Genomic DNA, 14,003 nt, shown 5'->3' on the forward strand with positions numbered 1-14,003 from the left:
CTATACCCACAATTACCCTGCTGTTTGAAATAGGGACGAGCTGAAACATTTGGTATTATTTAGTGTGTAGGCAATGTCAGTGATGCACAACCAGTTCTCAGTAACAAATCCAACAAGATCTCAGAAGATATTACTGTGCTGCGCTGCTCAAATCCAGCTCTGTGTATTAACCTATAATTATAAGGATGAAGCAAGAGCTTGTTTTTGAAAAACCTTAACTGAACTGCAGGTTCTCTCGATCAAGGACTGACTCGACTGTCCAAAAAGCCTCTGATGTTGGGGACTTGAGCCTGCTTGTGGTGAACTAGCATGCCTCATGCAAGGCCCTTTGGCACTGTCTGTGGCTCAGGCTCTGCTTTACATTACCATGCATGTGGATTGGTTTTAGAGCTATGAAAATGTAATTGCCACTTCGGTATAAGTTAAATCATGTGGGAAGTGAGAACTGCTAGTCAGTGGCCTCTTTCATTTTCACACCATACAAGCTGGGGGAAAGCTCTATAATAAATACAGATGCACAAATGTCTAGGGATTCATGGTAATGAGAAAACATAATGCTCATCATTATCTCACAGCACCCAACAGATTCTGCTCTAGTGAGCATGTAGTGATATGGATTTGTTCACCAATTAATATGTTATTTCAACTGGAAGACCTGGAAGGCACTGGCCAGCCTCATTTGCATGTTGGAGCCATTAAGTCACACAACCAAAACCAGATTTGCACATTTTCTCAAGCCAATATCCAAAGAGCACAGCACTATTAGACACTATAGCATACTCCACTCTTGAAAATGTGCTGGTGTATTAATATGTGCAGCTGGTTTGAAAACTAAACAAAGTCTAACTTAGAATCCTGTATTTTCCAGGTAATTTTAATCACAGGTGAGTTCTTTGTGAGTTAAGGTTGAATTGGAGCTGAAGGATTAGCTCTCACTGAGGACTATTGTTTTCTCCTCAGCCATGGAGCTGACTAATAATGGCTATGGTGATGAAGGTTTTCTTCTATAAAGATATATTTAAACAATATTATATGAGCTAAAGTGCTGTTGTACTGAATATCAGGACAGCTGTGATTGAGCTTTGAGGGAAAATGTGCATAAAAAATAAAGCAATTTTTGGCATCATCTTATTTCATGTTACCGAATGTCTTAAAGTGGATTATTTTGGATTTTTGGAAAGAACAGCACCACAAATGGTCATAAGAAAAAAAAAAAACACATAATGGAATGAAGTAGAGGCTGGGGCTGAATTCTTTCTAGCTCAGACTGTAGATTCATACAGCCATGTCAAATCATTACACTTGGTGAATGTCTCCACGGTTTTGTGTGCATTGAGTCTGCTTCACTGACAGATCCAAAACACATCATCAGCAATGACTGAGAAGGTGCATGTGAGATAGCAGGTGTAAACTCGAAGTAAACAGACTAAGCACACATTATCCCATCAAAGTACAAATTACAGAAAGGGACAAATGGCAGAACTGTATGTTTTGTGTTGTTTGAACAAAAAGCTGGCTAGCAGGTATAACTTTTTTAACCCTCCCATTCAATATGACATGACAATTCACTGACCTTGAAGCTTATCACTCTCATGATAAGAATGATGAATGTTAAAGTACGAACCAGCAAACAGTGAGCAATAGTGAGTTATTTGTCTAGTAATGACCTTAAATCACTACATTTCACATGAAAATTCTCTACTTTTCACTTGATGTTTCAATACATACTTTTGTCTATAACAACTAAAATATTTTTGGAAATCATCATCTGCCTTTTTTTGAGTACTTTGAGCAGATTTTTGATGTAGTTATTTGTAAATTTCTATGTTTTTTATGTGGCTATTTGTACATGTACCTGAACATTTATCTTACATTTATCTACCGAAACTGTATTAAAGATAGATAGCTATTAGCATTATTCACATATTAAAATGAACATTATATTGCATTGTCAGCATTATGAGCATGCTAGCTAATGTCTGGGGTTTAGCTGTTGCTTGCTCTGTCATTCTTTGTTGTACTTTTACTTAAAGTATTAAAGTAAAAGTTGGTCATCTGGTCTTACCTTGAGTAAATAATTTGGAAGCCAGAGTTTAGATGAGTATACGTTCAGATGAGAATGACTTGAATAAGGAGATTGTGCTTGGCACCTCTTCCACCACTTCTGGTTCCAGGTCAGTCTTCAAATGCTATGCCTAATACTGAATAGAAGAAATAAAAGACATCAAATGCACCACAGATGTATTACTGAAGTGTCTCTCTTCATTGTGTTCCATCGAGAGCCTGAAGGGACATGATGATATGTGTGGTGTAACAAACTGAACTTCTGGACCCATTTGCTCAAGGCAAGATATTTTATCATCCTGTATGCTGCAGAACTTGGTTAAGTAATCAAGGAAGGAGTGAGGTGCATGTCTGACAGCCCCCCATACCACCAGTGGCCAAATAAAGTTTGCAGACGTATATGCAGATGGTTTGAATTTCCAGTGAAAGAAACACACTGGACAGGCCTGAGCTGGTGAAAGGGCTTCCTCCACAGGAAGTGCAATAATTAAAGCCCAGGAGGCCGAGCAGCCCCAGGCGACTGCAGCCGGAGCTGTAGAACACCTCTCCAGTTTCACCCAGAACTCCACCAGTGTGATCTCCATACACATATTACACTGCAGCATGTGTTATTCTGCTGTCAACCAAGTCTGACACAGAGAGCAGGCAGTCTGAAGCTGTGACAGAGAATTTTCATACACACTGTTTCCCTGAGGACAGGTACAGGTTATTTTTGTCAAAACTTTTTTGCTTATTTATTAAATTAAGTTAAATTTGTCTAAATAATTGATTAAGTGGTGGTAGCACTTTATGTTCATGTATACCGTATAAAGGAAAATGTTCAAGTCCATTGTAAACATTAATCTTCTTGCAAATGCAGGATTTCCACTTGAAGTTAGTGTTCAACGGATTCTTCGCATTGCACATATTATATTTTATGTATCTAATTTAATAAAGCATATAATGCAAAGCAGCATTATAAAAATAGATTTATTTGCCATTAGAAGAGATTTCAGTACAACCACTGTGGCATATAGCAGAGGACAGAAATATGCAAGATCTATCCAAAAGTTCATTAACAAATTATTTGGGACATTGTACATGAACAGTTATATCATTATTAATAAAAATGCTAATAATTATACTACCATGTCACTATTTTAGCTCACTCACACGCAGTGTAGAATCACATAAAATGGCTTATGTGAATTAAATAGAACAGTGAAGGAAAACTGGTACATCTGAGGGCAAATGTTTGCAGAACTGGCAGAGAGTTAATAACATTTTGAGTAATTGTGATAATGAAGGAAGGTCTGTTAAACTGATCATTCCATTTCTTAGTTTTCTCAATGGTGTCTTAAGAGTATGCAAACTTTTGCCCTTGATGGTAGATTTTGTGTACCATTGCTTTAGTGTACCATTGCTTTTTTAACTTCTACTGCTTCATCACAAGATGGCGTTGTTTTCTTAACTAAGACCTGTGACAACTCCTGTAAAGTAGAATACACTGCACAAATCTTCACAAGGAGTGCAGGGAATGAATGTGTTTGTGGTTTACTGAAGTTCAGTCTCAAAATCCAATACTGTTCTCAAATAAACATTAAATGTCAGCATGTACAGTTAATCATACAGTTAAGTGTATAGCAGTTTTACAATAAATAAGCTTTAAAGCAAAGAACATGTTGCATGTGAGGCATATTAACATGTTCTCAGAATACAAAAAGAACCAAACTGCACAAAAGTAAAACTCTTGATCAAAGATAATGACAAGATCATAAATGTAATAGATTCAGTGCAGAATCAAATTGGATAGCATTCAGTTGACTATGTGTAATTTGTGCATATTTAAACTGGATTTTTGGAGAGCACTGCAGGTTTATTTAACTCTGGTGATCTGAATGCATAAAGTATTATAACAGAGTGGAAGCAAATGAAATATGCTGCCTTGTGCATTTCAAGAGAATGAAGGCTGCAGAGATTTTAATAGAACTATTTTAGTGGCACAGTCTTTTCTCAAGCCCATTACAGAGTTGCTGATTAGACAGATTTGTGCCATTTGCACCCAGGGAGCAAAATGGCAGCGACATGTAAAATGTACACAGGCAGCATCAGACCAGGCAACAGTCTATCTAGGGCATTTATAGGACCAATCCAATATGGCGTCCTCAAGGCAACACACACAATAAAGCTGCACAATAAATTCCCCCTGAAAAAAGTTAATGTCATGTATTATTTAGCAAATGTATTAAACGCATCCATACGATAAAGGAGTCTCATCTCACTGCAGTTTTGTCCGCAAAAATGCACTATGCTCTTGAACTAGGTTTCACTTGCCCAGCCGCCTGGCTACATCCTGGTAAGCCAGTTCAATCTCTCTGTCAGCTGCACACGTGTTGGTGAACTCGTCCCGTGCATAGGCGTTCTGTAGATAGCGCCACACTCCAGTGTACTCTGATGGTATCTCAAAGTTACGGTATTTCTTAGAAACAACCTTGAAATGAGAATGTCTTCGTTGGAAAATCTCCAGTGGATTTAAAAATATATATGTAATTTAAAATATTGGAACATTATTCCTGGCTTTTGAAATCAGAGGGCTTACCTTGACAACGTGAAGTTTAGGGAGAAGGTTGCAGTCTGCTAGTGTTAATTCATTGCCATCAAGGTATTTACGAGTGGAGCACTTCTCCTCCTCCATGCTATCTGCATCGATCTCCTCAGGTAGAGGAGAGTTAAGGAAGTCATCTAGTTTCTTCAGAGCCTTCAGTAACCCTCGCTGTAGACCTGCAAGGTGAAAAGATGTTTATTGGTCCAGAAAGGACTGACTGAACATGGAGCATGAGGAATCTTTGGCATTTAAATCACCATAAAATGTGTCACTCACTTGTGTTAGCCTCAGGTTTTGTGTTCTTTATGTATGCAGAGAACTTAGCAAAGATGTCATTTCCTGCTGTATTTGATTCCCTGTTTTTTGTCGCTAGCTTTGGGTACCTTGAGAGAAAGGAGGCAATAAGGCAGTGTTGAACTTGCACAGGCAGGAAAATACAAAAAAAAAAAAACTGCTTTGACTACATACTTCGGAGGTGCTAGCATCTCCTCTAGGTACTCCTCGATCTTGTTGACATCAGTCCGCACCTCTCCATTGAAGGTGAGAAAAGGTGGGTGTGTTCCAGGCGCCAGATTATGTAGATCTGGTGGTTTCCTGAGGAGCAATGCCAGACAACAACAGATTAGACATGAACACTCAGACGTTATACCGCCCAAATATGCATGTTCCTGACCATATTATTACCTTTTCAGATCAACAGTGGTGACATTGAATACCACCCCTTTCAGCCATAGGATCATGAAGAGTCTTTGGGAGAAGGGACAGTTCCCAATGCTCTCCCCATCACTGCCTGCCTGAAGCGAAACAATCCATTAGAACAAAAATCCACCATTCTACTAATGAGACTCAATATTTATAGCATATAGCAACTAATGTGAAAAGAGGGAAATCAATTGTTTAATAAAAATTAAACACAAAGACATTCCCGTGCTTATTCTAGGACTCCTATTCACAATAGGTTCATGTTCAAACTGAATGTTCTTTCAGTGAACTTAGTACTGTTTGACATTATAGTCCACATTTGAAGAAGTGTAATGTTTTACAATCACACTTTCCGGTGCCACCCATAGAAGAAGGGGGTTCCCTTTCGAGCCTGGTTCCTCTCAAGCCATCTCAGGGAGGCTTTTCTTGCCACTGACACCACTGGCTTGCACATTAGGGATCTAAATCGACATCAATTTCTGTAAAACTGCTTTGTGTCTATTGTTAAAAGTGCTATACCAATAAGATTGAACTGAACTGAACTACACATCATGTACAGATGGGTGGCAAATTAAAGGAAAAACCAACATGAAGTGACTTAGTAAGGTATTGAGCCACCACAAGCCACCGTAGCAGCTCCACCAAGCACCTTGGAATAGAGGCTACACATCTCTGGAATGGTACTGGAGAGATGAACACCATTTTTCCAAAAGGTATTTCCTCAATTAGGGTTTTGATGATAGTGGGGAGAGCATTGTCTAACACAAAACACTAAAGTCTCCCATAGGTGTCCAATTAGGTTGAAACCTGGTGACTGAGAAGGCCATGGCATTTGATTTACATCATTTTCACACTCATCAAACCATTCAGGATGGGTGCATTGTCATCCTGGAAGAGACCACTCCAATCAGGATAGAAATGATCAATTTAATTCAATTCAACTTTACTGTCATGACACATATACACAGGTGGACAATATAATGAAACATAGTTTATTTCCCTTTAATTTGTTACCCGTCTGCTTAGACTGGCTCAGTTCTGATATGCTATTATTGCTTATTATTTATTTATGTATTCATGACATGAACAAAATCATTAAATGTTGTAATTAATTTCTTCATTACTTTTCCAATTTGTGTTGTGGAAACACTGCCCCTCTTTAAAACTACTGAGGGTCATTTATAAAGCTTCATGAAAAAAACATGAGTGTGAACCAAAACAAAACAACTCAGTATGTGAGTCAGTGTCATGGGGCCAGACTCAAGATTATTACACCCTTGAGTGACATGCGCAGTTGTGTGAATCAGGTGGGGCCTTTTGTCCTAGCAGTTAATCCTCAAGTCAATCATATGAACCAAACAAGGGAGCAATCACAATCCATATCTGAAATTAAGCGCTCGTGCTATCCAATAGCAGCATTGAACTGGGCCGGAAAACTGAGCCAGTCACAGGATCCCAACTGGAGCTGAATTATTGATGGAAATTCCATTACCTGCCTCATTAGCCCTCGGCCCAAAGGGTTCGAGTCTGACTTGTCAACAGAACCTTGGGCTTGACTTCATCCTAACCCCTTTCAATTGATTCTGTTTTATCACCTCTTCACTACAGGTTCAAATGCACAGCACTTAAATTTCAATGGGCTACAGTAGGGATTCAACGTTTCTTCTTTGGACTATTTTGGAAAAATTGCATTGATTTAATGCAATAGGTTTTCTGTAAATAGTTTCACACACAATCAGATATTCATATAAGATCTGTGCTTCTATCATTAGGTCCACTTTACCCTCCTTAATGCTTTCATAAGACACTAAGGCAATCGGCTGTATGGGATTTTCCCAATGTTTGCACCACAGATGTGTGACTGAATATTTATATGCAATTTAACACATCAATTGCTAAATAGATACTGATACAATAAGGTATGGAGCAATCAAGACAAAGAAATACTGACATAACTTACAGTACTTCAGCTGATGATGCAACTGATCTGATCTTTCAATAGACACTGCAATAGTCTCATCATTTCCACCATCTTTAAGTGTTATCGGTGCTCTGCCAAACCTGATAGAGCAAGCGACAGACACTAGCACTGATCTGATTTAGCCTAGTGTAGCACTCCCACAGAGGAATTAGAGCGTTGCAGTGTTGATAGGAAGGCAGAAATAATTCAGGAGGGAGTGTGCCTCCTGGGCAGAGAGAGTGCTACTGAGACACCTGTCCATTTCAGCTCAGCACTTCAGTACTTCTGCTTCACTGACCAAGTGCTGCTGACCAAACACTAAAACACAGACCTACACAGTATGCACATGTCAAAACATTGTTAAAATGTTGAATCCAAAGAGTGTGCAAAGAGCTTTCTCATGATTGCTAAAGTGAAATGAATAAAGGTTGATACCAGCATGCCATGCATCCTTACCTTTACGAACAACTCAATGTCAGGATCCTTATCCTCTTCATTTGAAGAAACTAAGTCAGTCATTTTGATTCAGGCTTTATTAATGTTCCCTCACCCAGATGTGCCACTGAGCTCAGAGTGGGATGGCTCGTAAGCAGGAGAAAGCTTGCTCACCAAAGAATCTCCTTACTGTCCTTACTGTACCTCCAGTTGGCTGTAGTGATGGTCCTGTTCATGCAACAAGTGCACGAGGTGCAGCCTTGTTTTGATTTGGCCCCTGGGCCCAGCTGTCAGGGGTACAGCATGCTCTCACTGTCACACTCAGGCCAAAAATAGCCAGCAAAGAGGAGAGGGAGGAGCTCCGAATGTCTGCTCCTGTGTCACCTACACTCCCTCCACACACACTCTCACTCTCTGGCCTTTGTGTCCTGGCCTTGGCGATCAATCACTTTTCAGCCTCTCCTGTAAAAAAAAATAAGTCTGTAACTGAGTCACCCTGGGAGCACAGGAAAGAGATGTCCTACTTCAGATAGTGTGAAAATCCAGATGGAGTGTTCAAGATCCAGGAGGATGAGTAATGCTTAAGCACTAAAGGCCATGATACATCAGTAACTGATAAGTGACAGTGATTAAAAGAGTATGATGCTAGAACCAATACAGTATTGCAATATAACTAGATACAGTGAAAGCTCGTCTGATAAACTGCTTGAATAATCTAGTAGTAAGCTATCCTCCACCAACAGTACATCCATGCTTCAAACTATAAGACGAAAGGTGAGCATCTCCTGAATATAAAGTATGAAAGAAAAAAGAGGGTAACACGTTATAAATTTGGATAATACTAATTAGCAGTTATTGTGAAAATGATAACTTGTAGGAAAGTGTAGCATATGCTATACATAGTGAGTTAGAGGTGGGCTATAGCCTGGGGTGGAGAAGGGAGCTGGACATTCCACTCTCTAAATATAGAGGCTTGCTCAACTCCTAACACACACCACACACACGCGCGCGCGCACACACACACACACACACACACACACCAAGCTCCCACTTAGGGCTTACGTCTTTACTTAGGTCTTAAGATTTAAAAATTCCTCCAGAAACACAAAGTTATTACCACATAAACTAGTATCCAGTTATTGCATGACTGATCATTTCGTTTAATAAATAGCAATGGCACAATAATTTACTGAAGGAGACTTTATTACAGGAAAGACAGTCAACTTAAGACTTGTCAAAGCTGCAACTTCATCCACAAACACAAGCAAATCAATTTACTACCACAACTAAAATAACTTGAAATGTTCTTTCTTTCTTTTTATAGATAAAAGTTGATTCCATGAAGCCTTGAGAGATTTACACATCATTGTGAAACACATTATAACACACACATATTAGAGAGTGACCTCTAGTGGTCCAGATGTAACCACATTACAAAGCTGCCAATATATTACTGCTTTACATCTCGTAACCATTTAAGCAACACAAAATATTATACAAGCAAGAAAATCTATCATAATTATGATTTTAACACACACACACACACACACGTCTCCACAAAAGCCCCCACAACATATCAGTACCTGACAACCTTTCTCTTGCATAGTTACATAGTACAAGTACCATTAGAGGAAGACTTCAAGAAAACAGTGAACCAGCCCTTAAACCCCTCTCACCACAAACACCAACATCTGAGTGCAAGAAACTCACATTATTAAAAAAAAACAAACAAACAATATCTCTTAATTTAAATGATCACTAAAAGCATATTAGTAGCCTACACTTATACACCACCAACATAGAAAAATAGAATTTCCTTTAATGCTATCTAAATATAAAGATCAACATTCACTGAGGAAACGGAAGAAATAAACATTCATAGGCTCTTAATAAAACACAGGGAAATAAATATACAGTGTACGTAACTCAGTAACTTGATTGCTTCAGTTCCTCTACTATGCTAGAAATCAGAAAGTCCCTCGAACCTCTGAAGCAATGCAAAATATGAATGTTCTCAGTGCATTTCCAGTAAGTCGTTAAGTTGAATGAACATTGCATTTGAGCATACTCGACAACACCTATGCCTGTCTAAACTATAGTTTTTGTGGTATGTGCCCCAAAATATCTGCTTTAAAAATAAAATAAGTATTCAATGTTATGCCATTATACATTATATATGACCTGACATTCATTTGCAAATGCTTTATACTGAAAAAAATAGATATTAACATCACTACATAGAGTCCTCATCTCATCGTAATAAATAAAAATTTAATTTGTTTGAACTTTACGGAAAACTGTGTTACTTATTTAAAGTATTGCTTAAATAAATAGCAGCCCTATTCTTTGGATAGCTATAGGCGAAAATAAGCAAAATTTTGCTACAGAAGCAAAGCCCCTTACTATGATCATGTCTTTCATTTGTTTCCTATTTGTGCTTTTTTTGTTGTTGTTTATTTTCTTTTTGAGCAAGCACATTGCATGTACTTAAACCAATCCTAAAGGTTCCACACTCATTCAAGCAAAGGTTCATCATCATCCTCCTCCTCCAGCTCTAAGCGGGCAAATGGCCGTGATGAAGAGTGCTCCCTGTTCTTTAGCAGCCTGAAGAGGAGGGTGATGGTGGTGAGCACTATGAGGGCGCCGATGACAATGCCTACCACTGCTGCCAGGTCTGAGCACTTCTCCCTGAGCAGCACACAGCGCACGTTGCTGAAGCTGCCGTTATTGGGCATCTCAGGGATGCCCAGGAGGTTGCACATGAGTGGGTAGAGATCCACGCTGTTGATGGTGTTCATCCGATAGCCTTTCCGAAAGTCAGGGCCCTGGGCCGCCAGGAAGGGGTGCATGCTGCGCAGAGAGTTATCATAGCCATGATCACCCACTGCGGAACAAAACAATACAGGATTAATGTCAAAATAACGCAGGCATACTACATGCAAGCAGTCGTCTGATAATTCAAACTTGATTAGACACCACTTACATCGTAGGAAGTTGCCTTGCTGGACAATTGTCCAACCTTCGTCAGCCACCAGGATGATGGGCTGAATGCGTTTATTGTTTCTATAATGCAGCCTGTCAGGTATTGCAGCTTTCATGTAAGCCTTCATGTGCACATTGCAGTTACTAAGTTTTTTGTACAGATCTAAGGAATCTGTAAATAAAAAAAAAAAAAAAAAAAAAAGAAGAATTTGTTCAAAAATAAAATTTCACCTAAAACACGATCTACTAAATAAAATTTTCAGATTTCCGCTAAAATACACTGGGATTACACTGGGACTGAGGTGCCAACATTGATAACAAGAAAAACGGAACTGTACGACAAAAAAAAAAACAAAAAACACATTTTGATGGATGTGACGGCATACAGCATAAGTCTTAAACATTTAGTGGTTGGTCCAATATTTAACTGCAATCTGTACAAAAATGTTTGGAACTGAGTGCATAAGCTTTCATTATACAACTATTACAAAATGTCCAGGTTGCAGTCTGGTCCATGTCAGATGCACATAATAAAAGTATAAATGTGTATAATATAAAAAGCACACAGACTTACGCCAAAACCCCCTGGGTTTTTTTTTTGTTTGTTTTTTTTACATTTGCATTACTGACAATGCATGGAATTTGTTTTTGAACAAATCTATTAAGTGTGTAGTTTACCGGTGTCTCCTGTATGGCCATAGAAGGGGGACAAAAACTGTAATCCTATAACATGTTATTGATGTTGGCACCTCTGGTGGGATTGTAAGCACCCAGCTGTTAATTGCTATGGTGAATACTACACAGCGAGTAGCACACACATTTAATACCCACCATTGAGTGGTATGATGGCAGCCACTGGAGTGGTGTCCACCAAAACGTAGCTACTCCGATCGACACAGTCATCAAGCTTAATAAGTCGGTCTTGGGAGCACTGCACCATGCCATGATCACTAGTAATAATCACATTAATTTTCCCCCATAGTCCTGTCTGGTTGAGATGGTCCATCAGAAAACCCACATGATCATCTACTTCTTTCAGTACCTTGGCCATCATTGTGGTGTTTTCTGGTCCATAGATGTGTCCAGTATTATCAGGTTCTTCCCAGTACAGGGCAGCAAACTTGACCAGCTTGTCTCCAGTGAGCCATGTTGTTAAGTTGTCCAGTCTTTCATTAAATCTAACCTTTGAGTCATATTTTAAAAAGTATGTCGAGGTACGGTTTTGAATCATCAGATCCGTTCCTGGCCACATTGCAGCTGCCGATTTATAATTGCAGTTCTGCACAGACACCCAAATCGGCGTTGCTTCGTTCCACCAAAAAGGATCGCTAGAATTATGAATAGTAAAAACTTTTCCTGTCTCTGGGTCATACATGCGACTTGCCAGAATTCCATGACTTTCTGCATACAGTCCAGTGGCAAGACTGTAATGGTTAGGAAAGGTTTTAGTAGTAAAGACATTGCTAAGGTGATCAATAAGAACACCATCAGAGATGAATTTCTGCAGATTAGGTAATGGGTATTTTTCCAGATAGTCTGCCCGGAAACCATCAAACGATACAAGCAGTAGTGGGGTTACATCTTTTCCATCACCTTTCTGTTCATCGCTCTTTGCATTCAGAGTGATGGCCGATTCATAACATGCTGCAAGAACACACAGAAGAGCCTGGAGATGCATCCTTGTTTGCACAACGTCTTACTGCGAGAAAGAAGAAGTGCATCAGCTCACTTGTTACATGTCATTTGTTTCTCTTTTAGGCTTACACGGAGTAAAGATAGATGCAGAAAGAGCACACATGAAATCTCCTTCTAGGAATCCTGTACTTTGAGTTACCTTAGATAAATGTCACCTGGCATGTCATATTTGCAGCTGTATACACCTTTTTAAGAGGATTCATCTAGATTCATCTAGGATTCATCTAGGATTCATCTTTTCTTGGTTTCACATGGACAGTAATGGCTGTGTATAAAATCTTCTGAGCAGGTGCACATTTATGCAAATAAAATTTGATTAATATGTAGATTAGATAACTCTCTACTAAAATAGTTTATGAATGGCAAGAAAATTGACCCAGGTTTTTCCCTTGGTTCTATAAGGCTAAACTAGCTGATTTGGCCTACCAATACCAACCAAATAACCCAAGTTATTTTAAAACACACTGGCAATACCTGATCATTCTAGTGTCAGTTATAGCTAGGGTGGATTGGAGAAGAATGCCAATGTTTTAACTGATGTTAGAGAGAGAGAGAGAGAGAGAGAGAGATTCCGAAGCTTAGTAGCATGAAAAGGAATTTAACAGTTAGCTTAACCATGTGTGAAAAACGTTTGACAACTAGCTAACGCTAAGGAGTAGCACAGAACGCTGGCTGAGCCACTAACACATAGCTGCCTGCTACATCATGCCCAGTCACAGGCGTACATTACAGTACATTACATTATCTTACATGTAGACGACATACCAGTGAAGCAGAAGCCAGTCCACGCACACAGCTGTTCGAAAAGCCTCAAGCAAGTTTCCACCAACTCACCAAGTTAAAAATATTTGTTGCTGTACCATAATGAATAATTGTGAATATATTCAGCCACGATAAGTCAAACCAAAACGCTAAGAGTTTTACAAAAATGAACTAACAACTCCCACGCTTGACTGTGTTGTGTTACCGGTTTGCTCACTTCCTCGAAGTGCTCCTCTCGTGACAGACTGCTCGATGAGCCAATAGCAAGGCTTCAGTGCTGCATTGGTCCCGCCCCTCAACGGCAGGTGCTCCACTTACGGAAAATGTGGCGTTAGAGATTCATAAACCACAATCTGGAACAAAAATACGTGTGTTTATTTATTTTTTCTTAACTAAAAACCACACCATACATACATATGTTTTATTTTAATGTAATGGAAGACCAATGGAAGATCTCTAAGCGAATGTTAAGGGTGTTATTCCTATGATATGGGAGTATCTTTTTTAAAACACACAATAAAAATGCCAGCTGTTGTTGTCGAAGAGACGCTTGAAGATGAAGAAAGACATAAGCTGAAATTAAAATGGCGGATTTTACACACGCAGTAAACCACCGTACCATGCTGCAGTCTAAGAGAAAGGGTCCTCAGGGATTCTTTACATGGGTTCAAGTTCAAGTGTTCAAGCTAATTAAAGGGTTAGGGAAACTTTCAGACCTTTTGTATTCAAGGACGCCTTTAACTTTAAATAAATTCCACAGACCCCTGAACATTATTTATATCTGTATGGTAATATTTGTCTATTTATCAGAGCTATCAT

The 14,003-nt window shown here is 39.1% G+C and overlaps 2 protein-coding genes across 4 annotated transcripts; both read right to left on the minus strand.

The window, feature by feature from the left end:
• Positions 1-3,017: 3,017 nt before the first annotated feature.
• clic5a (chloride intracellular channel 5a) lies at positions 3,018-8,438 on the minus strand. Of its 3 annotated transcripts, none has more exons than XM_053237813.1 (7): positions 7,767-8,438; positions 7,311-7,641; positions 5,333-5,438; positions 5,117-5,242; positions 4,925-5,031; positions 4,643-4,824; positions 3,018-4,534 (listed from the first exon to the last, which is right to left on the minus strand). In XM_053237813.1, the coding sequence occupies exons 3-7, from the start codon at positions 5,386-5,388 to the stop codon at positions 4,370-4,372; spliced, it is 636 nt and encodes a 211-aa protein (XP_053093788.1). In that variant the 5' UTR covers positions 5,389-5,438; positions 7,311-7,641; positions 7,767-8,438; the 3' UTR covers positions 3,018-4,369. The 3 variants fall into 3 exon arrangements, with proteins under 3 accessions (XP_053093788.1, XP_053093787.1, XP_026789976.1); XM_053237812.1 differs by having other exon boundaries at positions 5,333-5,442; positions 7,767-8,437; XM_026934175.3 differs by lacking the exon at positions 7,311-7,641 and having other exon boundaries at positions 5,333-5,442; positions 7,767-8,436.
• A 492-nt stretch (positions 8,439-8,930) lies between these two features.
• enpp4 (ectonucleotide pyrophosphatase/phosphodiesterase 4) lies at positions 8,931-13,424 on the minus strand. The gene is made up of 4 exons (XM_026934174.3): positions 13,188-13,424; positions 11,559-12,426; positions 10,729-10,899; positions 8,931-10,629 (listed from the first exon to the last, which is right to left on the minus strand). The coding sequence occupies exons 2-4, from the start codon at positions 12,403-12,405 to the stop codon at positions 10,259-10,261; spliced, it is 1,389 nt and encodes a 462-aa protein (XP_026789975.1). The 5' UTR covers positions 12,406-12,426; positions 13,188-13,424; the 3' UTR covers positions 8,931-10,258.
• Between the last annotated feature and the right edge of the window lie 579 nt (positions 13,425-14,003).

This window comes from Pangasianodon hypophthalmus, chromosome 10 (genome assembly GCF_027358585.1).
Source record: "Pangasianodon hypophthalmus isolate fPanHyp1 chromosome 10, fPanHyp1.pri, whole genome shotgun sequence".
Taxonomy (NCBI): Eukaryota; Metazoa; Chordata; class Actinopteri; order Siluriformes; family Pangasiidae; genus Pangasianodon; species Pangasianodon hypophthalmus.